At 61.8% G+C, this 24,518-nt stretch overlaps 2 protein-coding genes across 4 annotated transcripts in view; one reads left to right on the top strand and one right to left on the bottom strand.

Annotated features, from left to right (window-relative positions):
• The first annotated feature begins 11,763 nt into the window (after window positions 1-11,763).
• SNX11 (sorting nexin 11) lies at window positions 11,764-15,687 on the top strand. Of its 3 annotated transcripts, none has more exons than XM_086477906.1 (6): window positions 11,764-11,808; window positions 12,130-12,216; window positions 12,549-12,649; window positions 12,923-13,021; window positions 13,232-13,444; window positions 14,891-15,687. In XM_086477906.1, exons 1-6 carry the CDS (start codon window positions 11,788-11,790, stop codon window positions 15,033-15,035), a joined length of 666 nt encoding a protein of 221 aa, XP_086334032.1. In that variant the 5' UTR covers window positions 11,764-11,787; the 3' UTR covers window positions 15,036-15,687. The 3 variants fall into 3 exon arrangements, with proteins under 3 accessions (XP_086334032.1, XP_086334031.1, XP_086334033.1); XM_086477905.1 differs by having other exon boundaries at window positions 12,130-12,220; window positions 12,475-12,649; XM_086477907.1 differs by lacking the exon at window positions 14,891-15,687 and adding an exon at window positions 14,489-14,579.
• A 3,916-nt stretch (window positions 15,688-19,603) lies between these two features.
• Window positions 19,604-24,518, bottom strand: part of SKAP1 (src kinase associated phosphoprotein 1) — a 155,657-nt gene continuing 150,742 nt past the window's right edge. Inside the window, exon 12 of the mRNA XM_086478049.1 lies at window positions 19,604-19,705. Coding sequence (XP_086334175.1) covers window positions 19,604-19,705 — 102 coding nt within the window. The remainder of the gene's footprint in view (window positions 19,706-24,518) is intronic.

Raw genomic sequence — 24,518 nt, 5'->3', positions numbered from 1 at the left:
GAGCAAGGGGACTGCAGAGGAGGAGCAGCCCTGCCAACACGCCGGGCGCTTCCCCGAGGCTGAAACGAAACACCTCAGAGAGCCAAAAACCACAGAGAGGCCCCGCTTCCCCGCTGAAGCCCAGCTCGGACCAGTAAGAGCACCGCAGCCGGGCAGATCCAAGGGCAGAGTCTCTCCCCTCTGCTGCCAGGGACGGCCGTGCACCTCGACCCTGCCCTGTGTCCCCGCTGTGGGGCAGGTGGTTCTGCTCAAGGCACCCCCGGTCCTCGCAAAGCCACTTCTTGGCTGGTACCGGTTACACCGACAGGTCCCGGCCCCGCAGCCAAGACCCTGAGCCACCCCACAGCCCCGGGAGGGACGGCATCCGCGCAGGCGGGAAGGGGTTTGGTTTTTTTTTTTTTCTCTTTAGTTTCAAGAAAAACACAGAGCCCTCTAGTACCCTGACCTCATCACCAGCCTCTGCTCCAAAGAAATCCACGCAGCCAGCCTCACTGATTTCCCTCGACCAGAGGGTCAGGAGGCTCCAAGTCTCCCCATCTGTTATCCCCGATAAGCAGCTACGCCGTCACGGAGAGCCGCTGGCAAAGCTGGCAACGGGACCCAGACCGCCTGAAACCAACGCTGTACCTCAGCCTCCCAAAACCCCACCCTGCTGAACAGCTGCCCGGGGAGCTTTCACAGCCAAAGCGCTCAGGAACACGACTTCTTTTTTTATTCCAGTAAAATACCTGTTTTCTGCCAAGCAAAATGACTGGCGAGCAGGTCAAACATTACCTGCCCGGAAACTTAGGTTTTGCAGCTCAGGTTATCATGAATCTTCTAGAATAAACTTCAGCTAGCAAAAGCTATGCAAACTGGGGCTGGTTTATATGGCAAAACAAAAATCCTGCGGATTTTTAACGCGGCTGAAGGAGATGTCAAAGCTCAGCAACAGCCTCAGCTCTCGGGGTACAGCTGGATGAGCTCTCCTGCGCCCAAGATGCCGCTGAGCAGCGGCCCTTAGGGTACCCTTCAAAGGAGAAGCCTTCAAAACAGGCCCCACAAAGCTCAAAAGACGTACCCACCCGTTCAGACCAGCGGAAACCACAGCAGAGAGGACGGGAGGGAGCACGGCCAAGTCGGCACGCTCCGGACCACCCTGTCTCCGCCGCTATCTCACAGACGGGGCTTGAGGGCAGCCGAGGAGCGTGGAAGAGCGCAGAGGGAGAAAGCAGCACCTCTCTGCTCGGCACCAACGTGTTTATACTTTGGTCCCCGCTGTGGCACTGCTGCTTTCAACCCGGCCTTGGCGCGGAAGCTGCGCCAGCGCCCGGCCTCTGTCCGCACTTACTGCCGGACAGACATCTTCCCTTCACACCCCAGCCCTGCCCGCACCAGCCGTGAGGCGACCACGGCCTCCTTGCTTGGTGGCAACGTCAGGGCAGGAGGAGGAATGACAATAACAGCCAGGCCAAGCGGCTGCTAGCATCTCGGGGGGGGGGGGGCTTGGTGGTCACTGAGGAAGTTTGAGGGGGTCTCGGAGCCCAGGCTCTGCATCAGAAGGTTTTTCCTCCTTCTCCTCGTGTTTAGCACCAGGTATCTCCCCTGCCTTTCTTTGACCTGGTGGTCTCAGGAGAGGGGTGAGCACCTGAACAGGCTGCAGAGCAGCCAGGGACGAGGGAAGAGCTTGTTCTGCTACTGCATAGCCAAAGGTGAAAACTAAACCCCCCCTCTAAGTATTAAATGAAATGAGAAGCTCCCTGCCCTGTACAGACCAGCAGCTGAGGTGGCGGTAGGGATATTCCCAGACAGGCAGCGCTTCTCCCGTGGATGCTTTATTCAACGCCAGAGGACACGCAGCCCCCCAAGGATGAAGTTTTATTGCCCTATTCAATAGGGGGGGAAAAAAAAAAACCAACCCAACCCAACCACCTGGAAACAACCCACTAAAAAGGAGCCGGACACGGACGTGCCTCAGCGAGGCTTTTCCCTCTTCAACTCCTGGGCTGAAATACCCTGACAGCCTCTTTAATCAGACGCCAGACGGAGGCAAACCCAAAGCAGCGAGGCTCCTGCTCGCCTGCGGACTCGCCGAGGAGGAGGCCAGGCTGCCTGGCACCACCTCCGCTGGTGCACAATACAACAATGCAAAGCCTCCGACCCACCGCCAGCATCTAATCCCCCGAGCAGGAGCCAGCGCTGCAGCAGGAAGCCGAGAGATCGTGTTTCACTCTGGAATTCTTCAGGCAGTTCCTTCCTCCCCTTCATCCTCCTCCTCCGGCACCGAATGGCCGAGGCGGAGACGGGGGCCAGGCAAGAGGAGATTCCCAACAAGGTGCTGCAGCTCTTACTAGCACATTACTACCAGCAAACAAACTCCAAGACCACCCAAAAGGGTGAGATTTTGGGCTTCCTCCCCCCCCTTCCTCTCAGCAGGGCCCTTTCTGTTCAGCTGAGGCCAAAAGGAGTTTGGCGGAAAGCGCTGCGGTTCGGGCTTGGAGAGGGACGTGGTTTTACGGCACCTCAGGATGCTCGGTGGGATGGCTTTGTGAGAAGGCAACTGGAGCGAAGAGCCTGAGGGTAGAGCCTGGCCCAGGTGAGCTCAGAGGGGAGCTGCTAAAACCAGCGGTGGGGTGTAGGTGTGGAAAGGGAACCGGAGAGAGGCGATAAAGCAACGCGAGCAGTGCCACGCTCCGGATCCATCGTTTTATTGTGGTCAGCGCTGGGCAGGGAAGGTGCAAATCCAAGGCCAGGAGCACCTTGAGAAAGAGCTGGCCAAAGGGAGGGATAAATATACCAGTGTGAAGGGCTGCAGCAACCATCCCTGAAAGGCACGGCGGGCAACAACCCCGCCAAAGTCCCCAGACACTCGGGGCCTGTTCCCTTCAGCAGCCGTTTCCCTGCCTCTACCACAGCACCCGCGTCACCCCCCTCGCACGGAGCCGCCTCTGGGGCTTCCCACGCCGACACGGGGCTGGCACCCGGCTGACAAGGCGTCCCCTCGGCGGGGACAAGGTCTGGTTTTGCCCGCCGAGCCGGCCAAGGGGCCGCGGGAGGGTAAGGCCGAGCCGTAGCTGAACGGCGTCTCCCGCTCGACACGGCACAGAGCGGGAGCGCCGGAGCCAGCGGCGCAGAGGGAAGCTGCTGCACAGGCCTCTCGCTGCACTGCAGTCAAAAAAAAAAAATGCAGCTCGAATGTGAGAAAGGGACTTCAGTCCCTCCTGGAGCAGGGGGGGGAGGCGGGGGTTACGAACCCAGCGCGGGGCTTCATCTGCGAAGCATCCCGGTCGCTCCCCGCACCCTCTCCCACCGCGTCAGGAACGCCTCGGCGGACCCGGGCGCTCGACAAAGATTTCAGCCTTCTGTCAGCGGGAACATCCAAAGCCTCCAGTTTTAGTTCTTAAAAAGCCAAAGGACTGGCTGGTTTCTGGTCTCTGGAGGAAAGGGGGAGAGGTTGAACAATCCCCATCGGTTCGGAGAGGCGGCGCGGGGCAGCCGTACCCCACGCCCTGCTCCCTCGTCTCCAGAGGTTTCAAATAAACACGTTTCACTCGCACCACGTTCCTGTTCAGAGGGGCAGAGCGAAGCCGTTTCGTTTTGCCTGGGCATTCCGGGGGAGGGCAGACGACTCCTATTACGTTTACATGAGCAGCCTCATGTCTATAGAATTTAGGGCTAGATGACTTCGGCCCGAGAGAGATCTCATCGGTAGTTATGTTTCCTAAAATTCAGCTTCAATTTTCTACGCTTAACGCGTGAAAAAAGTTGGCTTATACTGGAAAAGATGACTTCAAGACTAATTCAGGACGGGCCTGTGCCAAACCTTTCCATTTTCATTTGCTGCTTCTTACCTAACACTCAAGACAAAGCTGAAATCTTTTGTGAAGATGAAAGCAGAACAGAGAGAGACCGAAAGAATAACTTCTCGGTTTGCAGCTAAGAGGAAAAGGATCCAGGACACACCTAAGGCACTCGAGAAGAATTCAAACTCCAGTAAAAGGCCGTTACGGAAGAGGTCCAGCACGAAGGGGTGTACAAAAGCCTGCGTTACTGGGGCAGGAGGTGGAGAAGCAAGAGCTAGATCAGAGCAAAGCACACGCTGGTGTCGTGAGATCTCCTGGAGAACATCATCCAGGGAGCGAAACCACCACCAGAGAAACACAAACACACGCGGCCCCGCTGGCTGGGACGCTCTGGCAGATCACGAAGCTCTACCTAATACCATTCCGTGCTGCCTGGCGCTGATCTTGTCAGCAGAAAGTCTAACAAAGGAAAGGAAGACCAGCCTAAGAAGAAAAATGTGGAGACCCAGAGGTTTAATTGGAGTACAGACTAGTTCCATTAGCTGCATCTTAGAGGATGAACGGTTCAGCTCGGCTTTAACGAGTTTTAAACTTAAAACATTTCCTCCTCCTGCCTCTCTCAAACTTGGCTGGGATCACTCATCCCTTTAAAGACTTATGAGCGCGCCAAGTTTATTCCACACGCGCCAGGGAAAGGCAGCAGGCATCTTTCTTTTGAAGTGGGAACAAGCATGTTAAGTCTTCCACTCTCCAGAACCTGAAAACAGCAGAAAACATCTCTGGAAAGTTTGAGTGAAAGCTCAAGCCTTTGAGCGGAGACCAAACTAAAGAAAAGCCACAACCTTCGAGCTCAGCCACATCATTTCCAGTTAAATTCACAATCCATGAGACAAGGCACCTCTGGATTTAAGAGAAACACACAGGCAACAGTAGGAACGTTACCTCCCTGCTGGGGGAAAAGAAAAAAAAAACAAAAAAAAAAAGGAGAGAACCTGAGGTAAGAAATCCCACCGTGCAGAGAGGAATTTCGTTAGGTTAGACACAACGTCCGAGCTCCTCTAGATCAGATAAACACTCATGGACTCAGAGCAGGGATTTACATTCTTTTCCCTTTTGTATAAGGATGAGGAAAACATCACCCCGAGTGCTGCAGGACTCCCAGCTTTCCTGTGCCCTCCACGAGCAACCCCCCAGCCCCTTCCCCTGCCGGCCTCCATCCCTAGGGACAGCAGCTGGGGGTGCTTCCCCCACCAGCCCCCTGCCCAGGAGCCGCCTCTCGGCCCTCCCAGGCCCTTCCCCCGGTTATTTTTGCATTTCGCTGGCGGTGGGGCAGCGGGGTTGGAGCAGCCACATCTGCTTCTCATCATTTTCACTACCAGGATCTCAAGCACGAATAGGAGCCGCGGCCTGGGTTGCAAATGGGGACTGTTGACTCCAAAAACACCCGTGGCAAACACCTTCCTCCCTCCAATGCACGAGGGATTTTTCTTTTTTCTTTTTTTTTTTTAAGTTAATAAAATCTTTCACAGACTGAGCCTGCAATTCTTCAGCCAGAAAGCCCTTTTATACTTCGATCTCCCTATAAATTATTATAATATAATAATATAATATAATATAATAATATAAAACGTTATAGGGGCAACACACCTGCTCGCTCCTTCCAAACTGATCGACCCCAAGAGCACTGCCCCATCTCCGGGATCCCCACGCTCAGCCCCTCGTCCCCGAGGCTCCCCACCCAAACTCAGGCCACCCTCCAGTCCCTGCCACCTCCTCCACGCCACACGGGAGCGGGTCAGCTTCACAGCACCGCCCTGAGCCAAATCCTGCTGCCGCCGCCCTCTCGGCCAGGCCCTGCGCTCCCGGGGCAGCTCCGCATCTGCCACTTCCTCGGCAAAGCTTCTCCACCTTTTTTTGCCCAGAGAAATAAATCCCATTTTGGCTCCATCGTCTTCCCTTTCCAGAAGTTCTTCCCCCAAATGCTCTACAACTCCCATTCCAAGCGCAGCTCGACTCCCCAAGCTCCCAAACCTCCTCCCCCCCAGCAAAGGAACCAGAGAACTGCCCCGACACCCCCCCCCCACGCTGCAGGGGAGCAGGGACTCACCCAAAACCAGCTCCTGCTGCATCTCCCCGCGCCCCCTGCGCCCCCTTCCCCAGCGTATCTCTGCTTCCAGCCACAACGTCCCTTTTCCACCTCCCGCCAGCCCCACGGGCGAGGTCTCTGCAGGGGAGCTCGCCCCCAGCTCCAAGGCCCCATGTCCCCCCCGCCCCCAGTTTGCTCCCCAACAGCTCTCCTTCCCCTGGCCCCCCGGGACCAGCTGCCCTCCCGCTCCCCGCCTGCCCGCAGCCTGTTGAGCAGCTTCCCGCTCATTCTCCCCGCCAAAAGCTGACACTCATCCCCTCCCTGCTCTCAGAGCAGCCCGAGCCCGAATCCCCCCCCCCCCCCTTCCCCAGCCGCCCCCTTTCCCTAAAGCTCTCCCCCCCTCCCCGAGGAACACCTCCCTCCCCTTCTCCTCACCCCAGGGGCTCCACTAGTGGCTTTTTAAAGCACTGTCCCGTCTAGATGTCACCTTGTCCCCTCCCCAGCAGGGTCCCTGCTCCAGCCTCTCCCCTCCCAAAGGGCAATTCCATCCCGCAGACCACCCCCCACCCCCCCCCGATTTCCCCAGCCCCTCTGCAGCAGCCCCTTGTTCTCTCCTATGCACCAGCCCCCTCCCAGCACCCCAACGCACATCCTTCTCCTCTGTCCAATGGCCCCCCTCCCCCCCCCGCTCCCCCCAAGCCTTCAGGACCTCCCTCAGCTCTTCCTCCCCCCCAAGGACCGTCCGGGCCCAGCTTTGTCCCCAGCCCAGCCCCTCCTCACTCCGAGACTCCGCTCCCCCGCCCCCCCCCCCCCCAGCCCCTTTGACGGGCACGGCCCTGTCAGCGCATCCCCCTCTCCCAGCACCCCCAAACACCCCCTTCCACTACCCCCCCACCTCTCAGCACCCCAAACCTCCCCCTCCACTAACCCCCCCATCTCTCAGCACCCCCAAACTTCCCCCTCCACTAACACGCCCTACCCCAGCACCCCAAATACCCCTCCGCTAACCTCCACCGACCCCCCCCCCCAGCATCCCACCCCCCCCTCCTCCCCGCAACCGCCGTCTCACCGCCCTAAACACCATCTCCCGCAGCAACCCCCCCGCCCCACCCAGTAACGCCCAGTTCCCCGCGAGCATCGCTCCCCCCTTCATCTCCAACGCCCCCCACGCCCCCCCCCCCCCCCCCCCCCGGGCCCAAGCGCCCCTCAGCCCTCCACACCCCGCCGCCCCCCCGCGGCCCCCGCTCACCTTGCACAGCCCCGCCAACAGTTCCCGAGGGGAAGGGGCCTGCGGGGCGCGGGGGCGGGTCCGGTGGCGCCGCGGGCCTGGCCGCTCTCCGTCCGCCTCCCTCGAACAAAAGAGCCCGGCCAGCCCCAGTACCCGCCGCGCGCACTGCGCCTGCGCCGCGACCTGCGCCCGCCCGCCCGCCGCGGGGCATGCTGGGAGTCGTAGTCCTCCCGCCGCAGAGCACGCCGGGAGTCGTAGTCTCCTCCCCGCGGGGCACGCTGGGAGTTGTAGTCCCGCCGCACATCTGCCGCCGCCTTCTCGCTCCCGGCGCGGTTCTTTTGGTTAGGCCTAGGCGCGCCGCCCCCGCTGGGGATCGCACCGCGGCCTGGAGCGGCCGGGCCCCTCGGGGAAGGCCCTCCCGCAGCTGAAAGACGCGTGCCGCGCCCCGCCGACTGTGTGGAGGGGCGGACTACAACTCCCAGCATGCCCCGCGCCGGAAGGGGAAAGCACCGCCCTCGCTATAAGGCCGCCGCGCCGCCGCCCCGCTTAAAGGGGCTACGGCCTGCTTGAGGAGGTGAGGGGCCCTGTGGCCGCCCGGTGCGATCAGGTTTGGGGGGGGAGGGGTGTGGTGGTGTGTGTGTCTCTGGGGATCCCCTGGGCCTGATTCTTGGGCAGCGGCGGCGGGACGGGACGGGGCAGGGCCGGGCCTGGGGCTGGCTGGGGGCGGCGGGGCTGGGCCTCACCCCCTGCCGCGGTCTCTCGTAGTGGGGCTGGGCCGAGGCCAGGGTGACCAGAGCGGCCGCCTTACAGCGGCATCGAGCCCCGAGAGCGGGGCCGGCTGCTGCGGGGCCGGGCCGGAGCCGCGGAGCGGGTAGGGCGGTGTCGGGGCCCAGGCCCAGCCCGGGAGGTCGGGGGTGGCTCGGCTGGGCCGCTGCCACCGGAGTGAGTTGGCGTTAGTGTGGCCAAGAGTCTGGCCCCGGTGTCGATGTGCTGTGGCGTTGGGCTGCCTGGGGACGTCCCCTTCCAGTGGGCAGCGGTGGTGGGGACGTCCCCTTCCGCTGGGCAGCGGTGGACCGAGGGGGTCCCGATTTGGGGCACGCCTGGGGATGGGGAGCCCTTTCCTTCCCAGACGGGACAACAACCTCAGAAAATCCTCTCTGATGGACAGCTCTGTCCAAGCATGACAAGCAAAAGCAGAAACAAATGGGACTCGTTGCCTTTTCTTTGTGCCGTGGGGCTCCTCTGAGAGGTTTTCCTCAAAACTCAGGAGACTCTTGCGTGGCTGGAAGTCACCTGGAGCAGGGCTGTGCCTGCGCGGGTGGACGTGAGGCCTCGGCCAGCCTGGAGCTGGTCAGGGAACAGAGCTGGGAGAGGGAGCTCCGAGCTGGACTAAACTATCACTGGTGTGTGCTGGTTAGGAAAGAGTATTTGATGCAGGTCCTGCTGCTCTGGAGGGATAGAGACCGCTGTTAAGGATGTGTCTGAGTCAGCAAGGAAGACAAAAGCCAGCAAGAGAGGAAAACTAACCCTTTCTCTGTCAGTGGTGTGAGTACAGGGCTGGGGGAGGCGATCCACCTGGAGTGGGATGGTGCCTGTGGCTCGTTAACACCCAGACTGCCGTACCCTGGGCAGGTGAGGCTCCAGGAGCAGGGATGTGATGTGTTTCTGTGTGGCTTCCACCTCGCATCCTTCTCCCTAGAAGACATGGAAAGTGTGAGCCCTGGAAACACTGAAATGCAAATGGGAGGAAGATTAAACCAAACCCAAACCGCGTATCCCAGGGCCCCTTAAACTGAAGCTTTAAGCAAAAGCCCTGAAAGAGGATTTGGTGTAACTGTTTAAAGCGAACTCGGAGCTGCCTTCTCCGTTGGGTTTAAGTTGATTGATCAAGCTAAGATCAATTAGCTCCCAATAAAGCGTAAATAAGATTATGGTTTTTTTCTTGGTACGGCTCTGGATGAAAGTGGAGGTAAAAGACGTGAGCGCTCAGGCTCTCTGATCTCCGTTTTCCCCGCAGCCTGTCTGCCTCCTCCCTGCCTGCAGAGAGCCACCTCCCCACCCCCCCCCCCCCCCCCCCCCCATGGGTCTCTCTGCTCTTCGGAGCACCCTTTCCATAGCTGGGAAATTAAATTCCTCTTCCTGGCAACCCACCGCTGTTCCATTAGGCCATTTCTGAATCTCTCTCTTCTCCCTCCTGCATTTTTAATCGAGGCAGGGCTGTTAGGCAGAGCAAGGAGCTCTAAAAGCAACGGGACGGCGGCGGCGTCCCCTGGGGAGGCCGGGGAACATAATGGTCAAGTTCTGCTGCTGAACTGGTTCTGGCTGGGAGCCCCCCAGCATGGGGGGGCAGGATGGGAGCTCCCCTATTACCGCGCTGAGCAAAGTGACTCATGTCACATTCGGCTCCTTCTTCGGCTCCCTTCCTTCCCCCAGGGGAAGAATCATGTGTGCTGAAGCGTGGGGGTGGGCTGGTTGGGTTGGGTTTTTTTTTGGTCAGTTCCCCTCCCCCTCCCCCTTACAGCTCAAATTGGAAACAGCAGCAGCCTGACCCAACTCCAGCGAGAGTTCAATTACTGAGGGACACCTCAGAGCAGGCCTGAGTCTCTTGCTGTCTATTCCAAAACTCTCCTCCGCTGTTGTTAACGCTTTCTCTGCTCTCCGGCTGGAATCAGGGGCTGAAGTCTCGCAGAAAAGTACCTCCAAACCGGTGGAGCCAGATTTTTTGGGGAAAGCGTGGTTTGTGGCTCAACCCCTCCCCTCGTCCTGGCTAAAATTAGCTCCGTCTTCAGAGGAGCTTTGCTTCACATCTGAGTGTATAAATTAAGGCCGGGCTTCCAGCGCTGCCTGACGCTTGGCAGCTCTCGTGGCCTAAAAGGCAAGACTCCAGGAAGGGTGGGGGGGGGGGGGAACAGGTGAAGGGTTGCTTCGCCTCTGCCATCGGGCAACCGTGTCCCTCGGGAGCCTGGGCGGTGACAGGCAAAGTCCTGTGCTGCCCAGTTCATCCCAGGGGCTCCAAAAAAAAAAAAACCCCAAACAACCAACCTCTTGCAAAGGATCCTGCAGGGGAGGTGAAACCAGGACGTGGGACGCTCTTTGGTCTTCCAGCTCCCCCCGACGAGCGCTCCCGGTCTGCCTGTGCATCTGGCAGGGGAGGGGACACACGGTCTCAGAGGGGTTTCGCTGGCTGGACTGTGCGTTTAGTGGGGGTGGGGGTGGTTATCGTGCTGTCCCCTTCCCCCCCCCCCCCCCCAAGCCCTGGCACTGTGCTCGTGGTGGTGTGACAGAGCAGGAGTTACCGCAGGAGCACGTCGTCGTGGTGGAGCCACGGTCCAGCAGGACCTGGCAGTGCCCGAGGGATGGGGCCGAGGAAGCAGCTGGTGTGACGGGAGCCTGCGAGAGCAGCTTCTGGGGCAGCTGAGCTGGGAAAGCTGGGCAGCACTGGGGGGGGGGGGGCACCAGGCACTTCTGCAGCTCCCCGAGGGTTTCACCAATGCTCCTCAGCCCCCTGCCTGGGAGAAGGGGAAGGGAGGGGGGTTTTAGGGAGGGGTGCAAGGGGGAGCGGTCACAGTGCAGATCCCCACCGGGTGGGGAAATCCGGTACCGAGTTTGCTGCTTCTTCAGGTGATTGGTGAAAGAGCTGGAGAGAAACGGGGTGTCTGTGCCTGCTGCTGACGGGGGACTTACAGAGGTGGCAGCTGGGGACCGGGTCTGGTGGACGCAGGAGGAAAGCGGGTTTCCTCTGGCGAGGGGCAATGGAGGGGGGGGGGGTCCTGGTGCGGGCTGGCTGCTCCCCCTGCTTGGCTGGGCGAGAGGAGCTCGTGCTGGGCGGGCAGCGAGGGGAGAGGGGGGGACTGGAGGAGAGGGAAGCTGTGAGCAGAGCAAGCTTCTCTCCTCCCCAGCCCAACCGGCTCTCCTGGCAGTTCAGTGCAAACCTGCCCGTGCGGGGAGCGGGCCGGGTTCTTCCGCCCCCGTCTCCCTCCTGCATTGCAGGTTCTGGCTCTGCAGGAGCAAACTGGGGGCTTGGGATCTCGGTGCTGGGCAAGGAGGAGGCTGTTCGTGGCTAACAGGAGTTCTACTGGGGAGGGGGGGGGGGGAAGCTCTCCCAGAGCTGTGTCCAGCTTTCCCAGAGACCCCGTTATCTGCCTGGAAGCAGGGAGAAGAGGGCAGGCAGCTCGGCGGGAGCTGGGGTGGTTACAGCCCCGTCTGAGCTGGGAGCCCTGCTCACCCCTGTCTGTGACCTGGGGGGGTGGGGGGGGGGGTGTTTGAGTGCTGATCGAGAAGGCTGCAGGATCCCAGGGTGCCTCTCCGTGAGCGAGGGGGGTGACCTGAAGACGAGTCGTGGAGGAAAGAGGTGCTGCAGGCTCCGGCTCTGGTCACAGCACTCTGCAGCTCGCCCCAGCGAGAGCCCAGCAGGGCCCGTTTCCTCAGGAGCACGTGGGAGATTAACGCTGGCTGCCCTCTCCCCTGTGAGCTGCTGGATTTGAATGCGTCCTCTTTACTTCGTGGGGCAGAGGATCGGGGAGAGTGTGGATGTGGGGGGCTGGAGAGGTGCTTGATGGATGGGAGAGAGGCGTGAGGTGCCTGGGGAGGGGGGTTGCAGAGTACATGGGAGACCCTGAGGTGTTGCTCTTGCCTTACTAAATCCTTCTTTCTTTCTCTACAGATGTTTCCCACTGGGCTCTGGCTCTAGGATGTTGGAGAACCGGGAGGAGGTAGGACCCTTCGTGACACGGGTTTTGGCTGTCCCTGGCTGGGGTTCGGCAGAGCTGGCGCGGGCGGTCTCGGCTGCCTCGAGGGGCGAGAGGCGCCAAACGCTGGGTAGGGTCCGTGGGGCAGAGCCAAGGGGCAGCTGGGGACAGGAATGGCGAAGGCTGGAGGTGTCTGCGCTGCCCCCCGGGGCAGGATGGCCCCACAAGCCAGCGTGGTCGTGGCTACCTGTCCCCAGGAGCCCCTCTGAGCCCTGCAGAGGGGGTGACGCTGGCGCGGGGCGGTGGGCCCTGCCTCCCCGTGCTCAGGCAGCCTTTGTGCCGTAGGAGCTGACCACGGTGCGTGTTCAGGACCCCCGGGTGCAGAACGAAGGCTCCTGGAACTCCTATGTGGATTACAAAATCTTCCTCCACGTGAGTTTTGGCTGGGGGAGAGGGGGGAGCTCCGGAGCTCGGTCGTGCCGTACGTGAGGAGTTGTCTGGCCGCGTCTGGTCGTGCTGAGCGGGGATGGAAGGAGCCACGAAGGGGGAACCCTCAGCAGCCCATCCCTCTTTCTGTGCTGTCTCCGTGCGGGTCTGAGACCCAACTTCTCCCCTGGAGCCTTCTTGGGTTTTCCAGGCACTTTCAGCTCCCCCAGGGCTTCAAGGGGATCCCTTAGTCACTGAGCTCAGGGGTCTGCGTCGCCCAGATCCTGCCCTCCTCTGCTTTGCTGCCCCTCAGTCACGTGGTGGGGTTTTTTTTGCAGACCAACAGCAAGGCCTTTACTGCCAAGACCTCATGCGTGCGGCGCCGGTACCGGGAATTCGTGTGGCTGAGGAGGCAGCTCCAGAAGAATGCTGGCTTGGTGTAAGCACGCCTCCTTCTCCCTCCTTTCCCCCTCCTGCAGCCAGACACCGTTTCCCATTGCTCTGGGAGACCCCTGTGAACTCAGAACAAACGTGGATGGAAACCCCAGACACGAACACGGGGGGGACCTGAGCTCCTGGGATCCAGCTCTGCACAAAACAGGGTCCTGGCGGCGGCTGCTGCTGCTGCTGCCACCACGGTGCCCTCGTGCCTCTTTGCTCTGGCGTTGGGGTGATCTGAGCCTGAACCGCTGCCTCTGCTCCGTGCTTGCAGGCCTGTCCCAGAGCTGCCCGGGAAATCCACCTTCTTTGTGGGCAGCACCGATGAATTCATCGAGAAGCGGAGACAAGGGCTGCAGCAGTTCCTGGAGAAGTGAGTACAGAGCCTTGGCGAGGGCTGGAGGGAGAGGGACGCGCTGCTCCAGTCTTGGTTCAAAGCTGGCTGGCTGCGAGGTGGCTCCAGTCTTGCTTCGAAGCTGTGAGGGGGCAGGAGAGCTGGCGGCGGTCACCCCGGTGGCGTGGGGCACGTGGTGGGACGGGGCTTCTGTGCTCCTGCCTCACCTTCCTCTTCCCTTCCACCCAGGGTCGTGCAGAACGTGGTCCTCCTCTCCGACAGCCGGCTGCACCTCTTCCTGCAGAGCCAGCTCTCCGTCCCCCAGATAGAGGCGTGTGTGCAAGGCCAGGGCTCGCAGACGGTGACCGGCGCCATCCTGCACTACGCCATGTCCAACTGCGGCTGGGTGCAGGAGGAGGAGAGCCGCCCCGCTCTGCTCCCGGGAGGGGACCCACACGGCAGGTAAGGGGGGGGGGGGAACCGGTCCCAAGGTGGTGGGGGGCTGCCAGCGGGGCAGCCCCCAGCTCCCTTGCAGTGCCTGGAGCTGCTCTGCGCTGGCTGGAGCGGGCCTGGCTGCCACCAGCCGTGCTGTGAGCTGCAGCTGGGGACTTGCTGTCTGCCCCTCCCCTTGCCAGGGCTTGCAGCTGGCGGGGTCTGGCTCCTGGTTTGAAAGGGTCGGTGCCTTTGCAAGGGGCTTTCAGCACCACAGCCTCGGCTGGGAAATAAAAAAGGAGCTGCCGAGGCCTTTCCAGAGAAGGGGTTTGAATCTTCCTTCTCCCCTCCTTGCTGCAGTCGTTCGAGGGAGTGAGGTGGAGAAACGCGTTCCCCAGCCCTGCAGGGGACAGGGCAGGATTTCCTGGGGGTCAGGCAATGGGAGCTGGACATCTCGGGATCGCCAGCAGCCTCCTGTACCGCCCTCCAAGGCTGCCTGGGAGGGTGACCTGTCCCGGCCTCCGTGGCCAAGGCTTAGCAGAAAAGAGCTCAAGTCTCCCAGAAGAACTTAAACTGAGATTTACAAAGGTCTTTCAGCTGCTTTCCTCCCTTAATCTCGGGGGAGTGAGGAGCCTTGGGAGGCTTTCAAAGCTCAGGCTTGCCTTCATCCCTGCAGCACGAGTAGGTTCTGCAATTCCTCCTGCCCAGCAGAGCGCTTGCTGCCTGCTGGGGAATTAATCGAGCGTCTCGCTGCGGGGGGAGGCTGACCCCGCTGCAGCCAGGGGAGGGTTTTCTGCACCTGGGGAGGCAGCTGACCTGGTGGGGGAGAGGAGAACCTCCTCCATCTGCCACTGCTGCAGCTCCCTGCGAGGAGCCGAACGAGCACAGACGTCACCCTGCCTGTTCAAGCCCTGTGGCAGGCGCGGGGGGGAGTGGGGGGGTGTCCCTGGCTGAGATCCTGGGGTTCCCCCTGCCCCTCAAAGACGAAGCATTGACCTGCTAGAGCAGGAAGGCGGTGTGTGGCCTTCTGCACCACCCCGGTGCTCGTGTTTCTTCATCTTGGTTTCCAAATAGCAGGAAGAAAGAGGTGTCTGGAGTCCAGCGAGAGACCTGTTTTTAAGTAGAGCCCTTCTGGTTTAAGGAAGGGGGTTGAGGGGAGCGCAGCAGCCCAGGCTAACGGGTAGGTACCCGGGCAGCAGCGTGGCTTCGTGCATCCCTCTCAGCTGATGGCGCCGTCTGCCTCTCGCTGGTGGCAGCCTGGACCCCCAACCTGCCCCCCCCCCCCCCCCCCCCCCGCCCCGATTCCTCCTCTGGGCTTGTGTGCGAGGGTGAGCGGTGGCTCCTGCGGCTGAGCTGGAGGCTGAGGGCTGCGGCGGGGCTGCGGGTCGCGCCAAGGAGGCAGCGGTGGATTCGGAGACACCGGCCCTGCGTCTTCCCCGCCTCCCTTCTCCGCTCTGACCCCTTCTTTCCTTCCAGCTCCGCCGGCCGGGGAAGCCCGCGGGGTCCGAGCTGCCTGGAGACCTTCTCGTCCTGGAGCGACTTCGGGATGGACGACGCGCCCTCGGACAGTCCGGAGGAGCCGGCGGAGCCCTTGGCGGGGGGACGGCGTGAGGTGCAGTAAACGCCTTCAGCGACCTCGCCTGCCTTCCCCGGCCCCTGCAGCCCTCGCTGGAAGAGGGGGACCGCTGCTGAGCCGGAGGGATGGCCAGGCTGGTGGGACTGGGGCTGCACTGGGAACACGGCCACGTCCTGGGCTCTGCGGTGGCGGGGGCTCACGTGCTCTCTCCCCGCTGGCTCTCGACTGTCCTTGATGTCCCAGGCGGTGTGTTTGTGTCGCTCTTCTCGTCGGAGGAGAGATCTAGGGGTTAGTGAAACCTGTGTTTGTCGTTCCCGTGGCCTTTGCTCTCTGACTGGGGCAGCAGCAGGGCTCGGCGAGGTGGCAGTGCCAGCGAGGCTCCGTGTTCTTGGCCTGTCCCCAGCCCGGGGCAGGGTGGGATACGCTCGTTCCCATCCAGCATGACGGAGAAAGCTTTTCCTTGGTGGAGCCAGGGGCTGGCTGCTGCCCAGGGGGGGGGTCTCTCTGGTTTAGCCCCCCCTCCCTGTTCCCCTCCGCGTTTCCCCGGCGGTCGCCGCGCCGTGCAGCTCCTGGGGAGGGTGGGCTCAGCTGCGAGCCCACCCGTGGGGTGCAGATACCGACGCCACGCCTGGGGCCTCCTGGCACAGCTCGCCCCGCAGGCTGCCCCTGAGAGGAGAGGAGCTTCCCCCTCCGCTGGGAGCAGGGGAACGAGTCAGAGTTGGGGGGGGGAGGTAGAGGAGGAGCAGTTTGTCTCCCCTGCCCTTTTGAGGGGGGTGTCCCCGCCAGCTGGGCTCCTTCCTCACGCACAGAGGAGGGAATGGGGGGGGGTCCTCACAGCCAAGAGCTACTTTTTTCAGAAAGAAGGAGCACGTAGCTGCCTCGGAGTCGGTGCCCAGCAGCGCTGGGGGCTCTGGTTACTCTCGATGCCTCTCCCTGTGCTCTCCTGCACCTTTTTTTTCCTCCCACCCTCAGCACTGGTGAAGGCAGGGCCGACGTGCTCTGACTTGAAATAAAAATGAAGTAGAAGAGACTTACTGGTTGCTGGCAATGTCTGTCCTCGCTGCGTGGGCGGCAGGAGCGGAGCCCAGGCCCAGCTAATTGCGGATAAATGGCTTTAGGGAAAAGAGGGGGTGATGGCACCTCTCACCACGGGGCCGGAGCTCCTGAAAACCATGGGGGCTGACCCTGCCCTGGGCAGCAGAGAGGTCCCTGGGGCCAGCCCCAGGGTGGTGACAGGGGCCAGGCAGGGCTGAGGGGTCCCCCCACCTGGGCCCCAAAGGGAATTTTGTGGAGTGTTGAGGGGGTGTCTCAGCCCCACGCAGGGGCCAGGACGCACCGCGGGGAGGGGGGAGGGAGGGTTGGAAACCCTTCGAGGCGCATCCGAAAATGTCAGGAGAAGTTCATGGCGAAGGCTGGCAGCTGCTGGCTCGCCGGAGCGCCGCTGCCATTGGCTGGCGCCCCCCCCCCCCCCATGCATATTCATGCATATGCATGAGCGTGCGGCTCCAAATGGCGCAGCTGGGAGGCCAGCTGCGCCCACGGACCCGCTCCTGCGCCCACGGACCCGCTCCTGCGCCCACGGACCCGCTCCTGCGCCCACGGACCCGCTCCTGCGCCCACGGACCCGCTCCTGCGCCCACGGACCCGCTCCTGCGCCCACGGACCCACGCCTGGCCCTATCCTGCACCCGCTTCCCTCCGGTGTGTGTGTGTGTCCCCCCTCCCCGGTGCGGTTTGCACCGTGAGCCGGGCCTGGCGCTGCCACCTCTTCCTCTTGACCCCTTGCCAGGAGCCAAACCAGCCCTTGGGCTTCCCTCCGAAGGTGGATTTGGAAAGGGCAACCCTTGGGGGGGGGGGGCTGCTGGTGCAAGGGCTCCATCCCCTCCGCTGCCTCCTCACAGGGCCCTGTGGTGCCCATCCTTCCCCCCCGCCCCCCGTCGGGGCTGCAGCCCCCGCTGCGGGCTGCGGTTCAGAGCCAGGCAGGGATTATTTTTAGGGGTGTTGATCAGCTTTGCAAAGCTGTTGGGAAAACAGTGACTCAGAGGCAGCCCTGGACGTGGCAGGGAGGGGGAAACATCCGAGTCTCCCAGGGCTGCGGAGAGCTCCTGGGGGTGGGGGGGGGTCGTAGCTGGGTGGCACCACGCAGGGCTGCTTTGGGGTGGAGGGGGGGTGACAGTCCCCTCTGCCATGCCTGGGGCTGGTTGAGCCCCTCGGTGGCTTGTGTTGTGCCGGGGTTTTTGGCAGCTCTGGAGCCGTAACCCCATCACCTGTGGGGGGGGTGGGGGGTGGTCAGGGGTGCGGTGGGCACGCAGAGCCGCTCATGGGAACCTTCCCCACCCGGAGCAGGCGAGGACAGCTCGGCATCCCCCCCCCCTCCTCGCCGTGCCCTCCCAGCCTGGCACGTCTCTCTCCTCCCCACCGCCTGCCAGAAAAACAGCCTCTCTGCTTGGAAGCAGGCCAGGCTCTCCAGACAGCACATCCTCAACCTCCCTCCGCCCTCCAGGAAGGCTGTCTCTCAAGTCTGGGCAAACAAACCGTGGTGCTTCACACCCCCCCCCCACCCCCCCCCAACCCGTGCCAGGAGGCTCCTGCTCTGACCTGGGGCTGGAACAGCCCCTGCTTGGCCAAAGCATCCCGCTCCCATCCCCTTTCTCATCTCCCTGCTCCTTAAGCAGAGCGTGGAGGTCTCAGCCCAGGCATCTCCTGGGTGAGTTGGTGGGTCTGGGGCAGGATTGGGACCTCTTGATGCTTGAACGTTGGGAGTGGTAACGGGCCAGGCCGTTTCCTACACCTTGGGCTGGGGCAGAAGCATCCTGTCAGTCCCAAGCCCTGGTCCTTTTCTGCACCAGAGCGTCCTCCTGGGTTCCTCCCTGCTGGGATCCCAAAATGCTCCCAGGAATGGTGCTGGGGAGACAGATACTGGCCCTGCAGCTGCCCCCAAAACCAAACTGTTCCTTGCAAGATGCTCACGGATGAGGAAATGGAGACGGGGGAGGGCTGAGCATCGTGCAGGGGGGCAGAGCGGAGGGAGCGTTTTTTTCCCTCTCCACCTGCACGGATCCCTGCTGCCCTGGCACGGGCTCCCATGGCGGCTCCGGGTCACCCACGCTGCCGAGAGCCAGGGCTGGAAGAGCAGCTCGGGATCCCCGGAGGGATTTGAACCAAGCTTGTGCCCTGCCAAGCTGAGCTCTGGGCATCCCAAACCCATCCTCCGCACCAAAGACGCGCCTGGCAGGGAGGTACCTTCGCTGGTGCGAGCGAGGCCACGTGTGGGAGCACCGGGACAGGTTTGTCCGTGTCCCTACATGCCTTTGGGGTCCCCTGGCTTCCAAACATCTGCCCAGCTGTGCTCGGGAGCAGCTGTTGGGCCGATGCCTGGGCTCACCCTGCAGGCGATGCTCCTGTTTTGGCACTGATGGGCTCCAGCCGCTGCCAGCCGAGGGCTGGGGGGTGCCGGGGGGCTGCTCCGGTGCAGCCCAGGGGGTTTGGGCACCCTCCCCGGGAAGGCTGCAGTCCGCAGGTACTTACCACCATCTAGTGGCTCTTCAGCCAAGTGCGGGAGGAGGAGGAGGAGGAGGAGGAGGAGGATGCACTGGGTTAATCCTCAGTCGTGGTCTGGGCTTGGACCAGAGGGCTCTGGGGATGCTCAGAGCTGGGGCTGGAGGCAAGGGGCCACTGCCCGCACCCAGCTCTGGCTCCAGACCCACAACGAAGTCTGGAGCAGCCAAACATGGAGAGGAAAACGGCTTTATTGCGGGCTGCCAGCCCCCTGCTCCCCCCCCACCGTGCCCCACGGCATCGCCCTGGGTGCCACGGGGCAGAGCAGGGCTCCGGGGCACCGTGCGTGGCTGGGGGATGGGACGTGGGTCTCTTCGTGCGACAGGTTCCCGCGGGAGGCTGGGGCTGGTGGTGGGGACAGTGTCGCTGCTATCTCGGCATGGCCAGGGGGGGAGAGAAGCACCTGGATTCGGGGAGGGGGAGAGACACCGGTGACGGTGGGGAAGGGGACACCAAGATGCAGGCTGGGACTGACGTGGCCTCGCAGGCCGGTGACTCGTGGGCGCAGAGGGGATGAGGAGGGTGGGAGATCTGTGGGCGAACGTGGAGGTCTCGTTGCCCCAGGTAGGTGTCAGGACTCTACCTCTGGCTCAGCTGCAGACCCCCTTCCACTTCCCCAGCCCTGACCTGTGCCTCAGTTTCCCCAAATGACTCCATAACGGGCTTTTTTGGGGGGGGACAAAAGACTGCTGCATACGCAGCGCTCGGTGTCAGCGTTGGTGTTACAGCCGGTGACACACGCTCCCTGGGTGCGATGGAGGTGGCTGCCGTGGTGTCACCGTGTTTCTCCCACGGAGCGTGAAGGACCTGACATCCAGGGAGGGACCCTGGGCAGGGTGGCATCGTCCCTGAACTGCAGCCGTGGTTCCCAGTCTCACCTGCTCCCAGGTAAAATGGAGACCAGGAGATGGAGCCAAAGACAGTCCTCAAGGCTTGGCACCCCGGAGACGCTGGGGCACCCCAGGAACAGAGCCACCTCCCCAGCACCCACCTCCACGCCCCCTCTCCAGTAGGTGCACCCCAGGGTGCCGCCTCTCACCTGGGGTGCTGCGGGCCTCATCGCTCCTGCAGGTCGTAGGCAGCCGCCAGGTAATCCCTCGGGACGATCCCGACCACGTTGTTGAGCTCCCCGACCCACCAGCCGAACACGTTGTACTCCTGGGGAGACACAACCGGGGGGACGCGGGTTTAGCGCCGGGGCAGGGGACGGGGCTGGGTCCCTTCCTTCGGCACCTGGACCCACAGAGAGCAGCCCCCAGACTCCCACCAGAAAAATACCCCCGTCCCACCTCTTTCCCCAGTAAACCCTTCGCCGTCCTTCCTAACCCCTCTGCTTCCTCCTGCTCCCCCTCTCCCCCGTCGCTCTGCGTCCTACGGGGAACGGCTTGGGGCTCGCTGGGAAGCTCAGTGTTTAATTCACACCCTGATATTTTGGGGTATTTCAGGTTCAGATGTCAACCAAGGGCCCAGCCTGGAGCTCTGTGAAGCCTCTCCAGGTGGGTCGTGCCTGGGTAACGTGCCCCCTCCCCAGATTTACGTGTGATTTTCCCCTGATAACAGATATTGGAGGCAAATAATAATAGGGAAAACCCCCGCCCCACCACGCGTGCGAGAGGAGGAGTTAGCACACGCGGGCTTGAGGAGTTTGCCATCAAAATAGGAGATTTTTTTTTTTTTTAAAAGGAAATGTTAGGAGCGATGTGCCCAGCAGCACACCCCACCCCACGTCCCACGCGAGCCCTGACCCCCCTCCCTGCCTGGCTGGGGCATTTAACGGGTCCCCGAGCTCATCCCTGCTTCCCGACAGGGAAAGGGCTTTGCTGGGGAGAGGGGCTGAGTCACCAGAGACAGATGTTACTCCCGACAATTCCAGCTCTGCAGATGGTGCTGCCCTTGCCGGAGCCCCAAAAGGCTCCCAGGAACCCCACTGCTCCCAGGGTTGAGAGCCCACCGCTCCCCAGGGACCCACACCCCGGCAAACGGCACCGAGCCAAGCCCCCCGCGACGCTGCTGGAAAGGAAGGAGCAGAGAATTTGGGGGGGGGGGGCTACACCCCCCTGCCCTGCTGTGCTCACCAGCCAGGGAGGAAAAAATCCTGCAAAACCAGAAGGAAAAAAATTGGGGTCTCTTCGCTGTAGCCTGGAGATCCGTGGGCAGAGGGGCCGAGATGAACCCCAGGCGCGATGGGGACCCCCAGCCTCCGCTCCCCCTTACCCCCCCCCCAGCTCTGCCATAGCCTGAACACGGTGAGGTATTTTAAAATAATTTCCTCTTTGATGAATTGCCGGGTAGTCCGCGATTGCTCATAATCAAAGGGAGGAAAATGCAAATGAGAGCCAGCCGAGAACTTGCGGCACCGAGCGTTTATTTCACTGCGCAGTGCCAAAAAGAATTAAAACAACATTAAACTCCCAGCAATAATGTTTAAGTCCTCGTTTCCAAGTGCCAAATTGCACCACGCTGGATCATACAGATGTTCGTTAATTATGCTAATTTTTATTAAACTATTAAAACGAGGAGTGCACTGGCACAGCAAGGCAGAGCCCAGTGCAGGGTGAACTCTGCTCTCGTCTGGAGGTGCTAATTTACATCTCGCTAACGTGCTGATGCCTGATACCGCGTTTTGGGGGGGGGGGTGGGGGGGTGGGGGGTGAGGAGAAGGAGGGAGGCTGAGGATGGTTTTGCTGGAATCTGCCTAATTACATGCTAATGGGGCCTCTGTGCTCAGTACCTGCCTGGACTGGGGCGGGGTGGGGGGAAAGTAATTTAGCTGAGACTTTACAGAAGGGGCTGAAAACCCACTAATTGGGAAGATAATTACTCCAGCGAGGTTGGTGGGCCCTGAGCGTGCCGGTACGGCGGCATCGGGAGAGGGGATGCCCCCTCTGCTTAACCTCCACCAGGTGCTGCGTGGCAGGAGCCCGGCAGGGTGCAGGAGGCAGCACCCATGGGTGCTGATGCCATCCCTGGGTGCCCCAGCAGGCAGCAGCGGGCAGGAGGCAGAGCAGAGCCATCGCTCTGCCCCGTCCCCAGAAACGCAGCAGGACCGAGCAAACTGGGAAGCCAGCGCCCTTTCCAGGCTGGCATGTAAGAGGGAACTGGATTTGGGGGGTCACCCCAACCCCCCAGCGGCCAGCTTCCCAGCCCAGCCACGCTCTATATGGCCGTAGGGCCTCGCTCCGCTCCCGAAATGCTCTGATTTTCTCCCAGAAGGAAGAAAAACCTCTCAAAGCGCTTCTCCGCGTTTCATTCCCGAGATCCCCGGTGCCAAGCGAACCCGAGGCAGACGCTCGTTCAGATAATCGCCCGCCATCAGGGCTTTTATGGCGGGTTGGTGCACGGGGCCGTAAAAAGCTTTATGCTGCTAATCTCCATCGACAAGGGAGAAGGAAAAGGGGGGAAAAAGAAACAACGGGGCGACAACCACAGCCTGGTTTCTCTCCCTGCCTCGCGCCACGGCTCCTCCAGCATCACCCAGGAAAGACGACTCTCTCCCGAGGAGGGGGAAAGTGGAATCCCCGAATGACCCAGCTACAGATTCCCCCTGTCCCCATCAGGGGGGACATCGCCCAGCTCAAGCTCACGGTCACGAAGGTGGTGATGGGAATGTGGGCAACGATCCCCTGCGCGGCTTCAGACGGACGACCGCCTGGTGGGACCCTCCATGCGCAGCCGCATCCCTCCCCTGCTCCACCAACCTCAAATTCGCCCACCCAGCACCCCTCCTGCCCCTCACCGAGGAGCACGGGCTCTCTTCCTCCGCCCAGCAGACGATATTTACTCCCCACCGGTGCTCCCAAGCCCTCCTTGCCACCGCGCTCCTTCGCCAGCCCTCGTAAACAACCCCGTCGGGCTTCGGGAAGGCCATTCATCACCCCCCCTTCGCACAGAAGATCAATGACGCTTTGATGGATGCCGAAGGAAAAGCCAATCAGTCAGGGACTTATCGGTTTATGATTGCTCGGCCCCATTATTAGTGCTTGTGTGTCATACATTATTGTTAGGAAAATGGAGGGATCTAATTCATAGATGAGGTATGGCGGGCGTGCGAGGGGTCGGCTGACACCGGGGAGTTTTATACCGGGTCAGCTATACATCTATTTACCTCGAAAACCAGCTCAGAGCTATGGCGAGCTGTGAAATCGAGGGGCTACCTGTTCTCGGGGGAATTTGGAGCCGGCGGCAGCTGAGGGTTGGGGCTGGGAACGCTGTTTCCTTGGCATCACCCAGCCTGGTGCACCGAGGAGTGACGTGGGTGATGCTCACCCTTCGCTTCAGGTCTCGGCCTGCCATCGCTTGCCCGTTTGTAGGGTAAATCCCTGGAGAAACAAATGGTTCCCGCTTGGTTCCAATGGTTCAATTCTCGGCTGCTGAGAGGAGCTGAGGACGCCCCGCTGGGGCGCTGGGGCGATGCTCCTTCCCCTCGTCCCACCCGCAGCGCCCGCTCCAGCACCGCCCAGGGTGGCCGCGGTGTCCCATCCCACCAGGGTCCGTATGTCCCACCCCAGCAAGGTCTGTGTGTCCCTTCCCACTGGGATCTCCACGTCCCGGCCCAGGGGGGAAGAAGCTCACGGACACGAGGGGCTCAGAGCAAGCAGTACTAGGGTAGACGAAGGGAGAGGAAGATGATGGTCCCCAGCTGGGGAAGGCCGGGCAGAAATGACCACCCGGGAGGCACGTGGGCGGTTTTGGCAAGGACCACAGCGCAGCTCCCCCTCGGGATGGGTTCTCAGGCTCTCGGTGGGGAGACCAGCCTGACGTTCAGGATTTAGCCCCTTAGTCGTTTCCCGCTCCACCCACCACCCGCCCGAGCGAGGCAGCGCCACGGGCCGACGCGCCCGACGACAAACCAACCCCGAGCCCACCGCGGCGGTGCCGCGACCTGCCGGGTGGGTGCCCGCACGCCGGGGCAGGAGGGACCCACGTCCCTTCGGGCACCCTGGCCGTCTCCCCACGGGGATGCCACAACCACGGGGGGACACACGGCCGGGACAGACGGCTGGCGGCGGCCGGGTCCCCCCCGGTGCGGGGTGGGAGCGGGCAGAAGGTGCAGCTGGAGCCCCACCAGCCGCCGGGGCCGAGCTGGGAGACAATAGCGGTGGCAGCCTCCGCTCCGTGGCGCTGATGGGGTTGGGAGCCCATGTGAAACTGCCGTATTAATATTTATTCCATCAAGCGCGCGGCTCCCAGCTTTGCGCGGCTCCGCCGCGCTCTGACCGCAGCACCAACCCTCAGGCACCGCAAACACAATTTGAAAACAATGTGACGGAAATGTTTAATCTGCTCAGCCCATCTGTGCTGCGTATTTCTCCAGATCTCCCTGAGAGAGGCGCCTTCGAATCTCCACATTGCCTTTAATATTCTCCTAAATCACCTCCCCACTGCACTTCAAGGGCCATTGCTACAATATCACAGGTTCACCGAGAGTGCACGGGAGAAGGGGGGGGTGCAGGGAGGGGGGGGGGGGGGGGGAAGGGTGAGGGACGGGTGTGTTGGCTGGGATATTTTTTATTTTAAAATATTTCCCAGGGATGGTGTTCCTGTGCCCCTCGGACAGGAGAAGGGAGAAAAAAAAAGGGGGGGTGGGGGGAGAAAAATCAGAGGGAAGTTATTGTGCTGTTGCTGGGAGGCGATTAGCGAGGCTGTTTAGAAGCAAACAGGCTGGAGTGGAGCAAAAATCATTTCCAAAGAATCGCTTTTATTAATCTCCTTCCTCGGCCGCTCGCTTTCACGTGCGGCCGCCGCTGTTCCTCTCTCCGGAGGGCCCCATCCTGCTCTGAGCTTCACACGCCAAATGGGTGTGAATGCTCAGGTCAAGGCGGGGGGACACCCCAAAGCAGCAGCAGGCCGGGGTGGGGGTGGTCGGGTCCAGCCCTCCTGGGTCCGCCCGCCCTGGCCCAACTGTGACCTAAAGCCGAGATGCTACAGCTCAGGTGCATCCCTGCCTCAGTTTCCCCGTTGCACCAAGGCC

The sequence above is a fragment of the Leptosomus discolor genome, chromosome 25 (genome assembly GCF_034619465.1).
Source record: "Leptosomus discolor isolate bLepDis1 chromosome 25, bLepDis1.hap2, whole genome shotgun sequence".
Classification (NCBI taxonomy): domain Eukaryota; kingdom Metazoa; phylum Chordata; class Aves; order Leptosomiformes; family Leptosomidae; genus Leptosomus; species Leptosomus discolor.
This window is presented reverse-complemented; position numbering and strand designations above follow the sequence as displayed.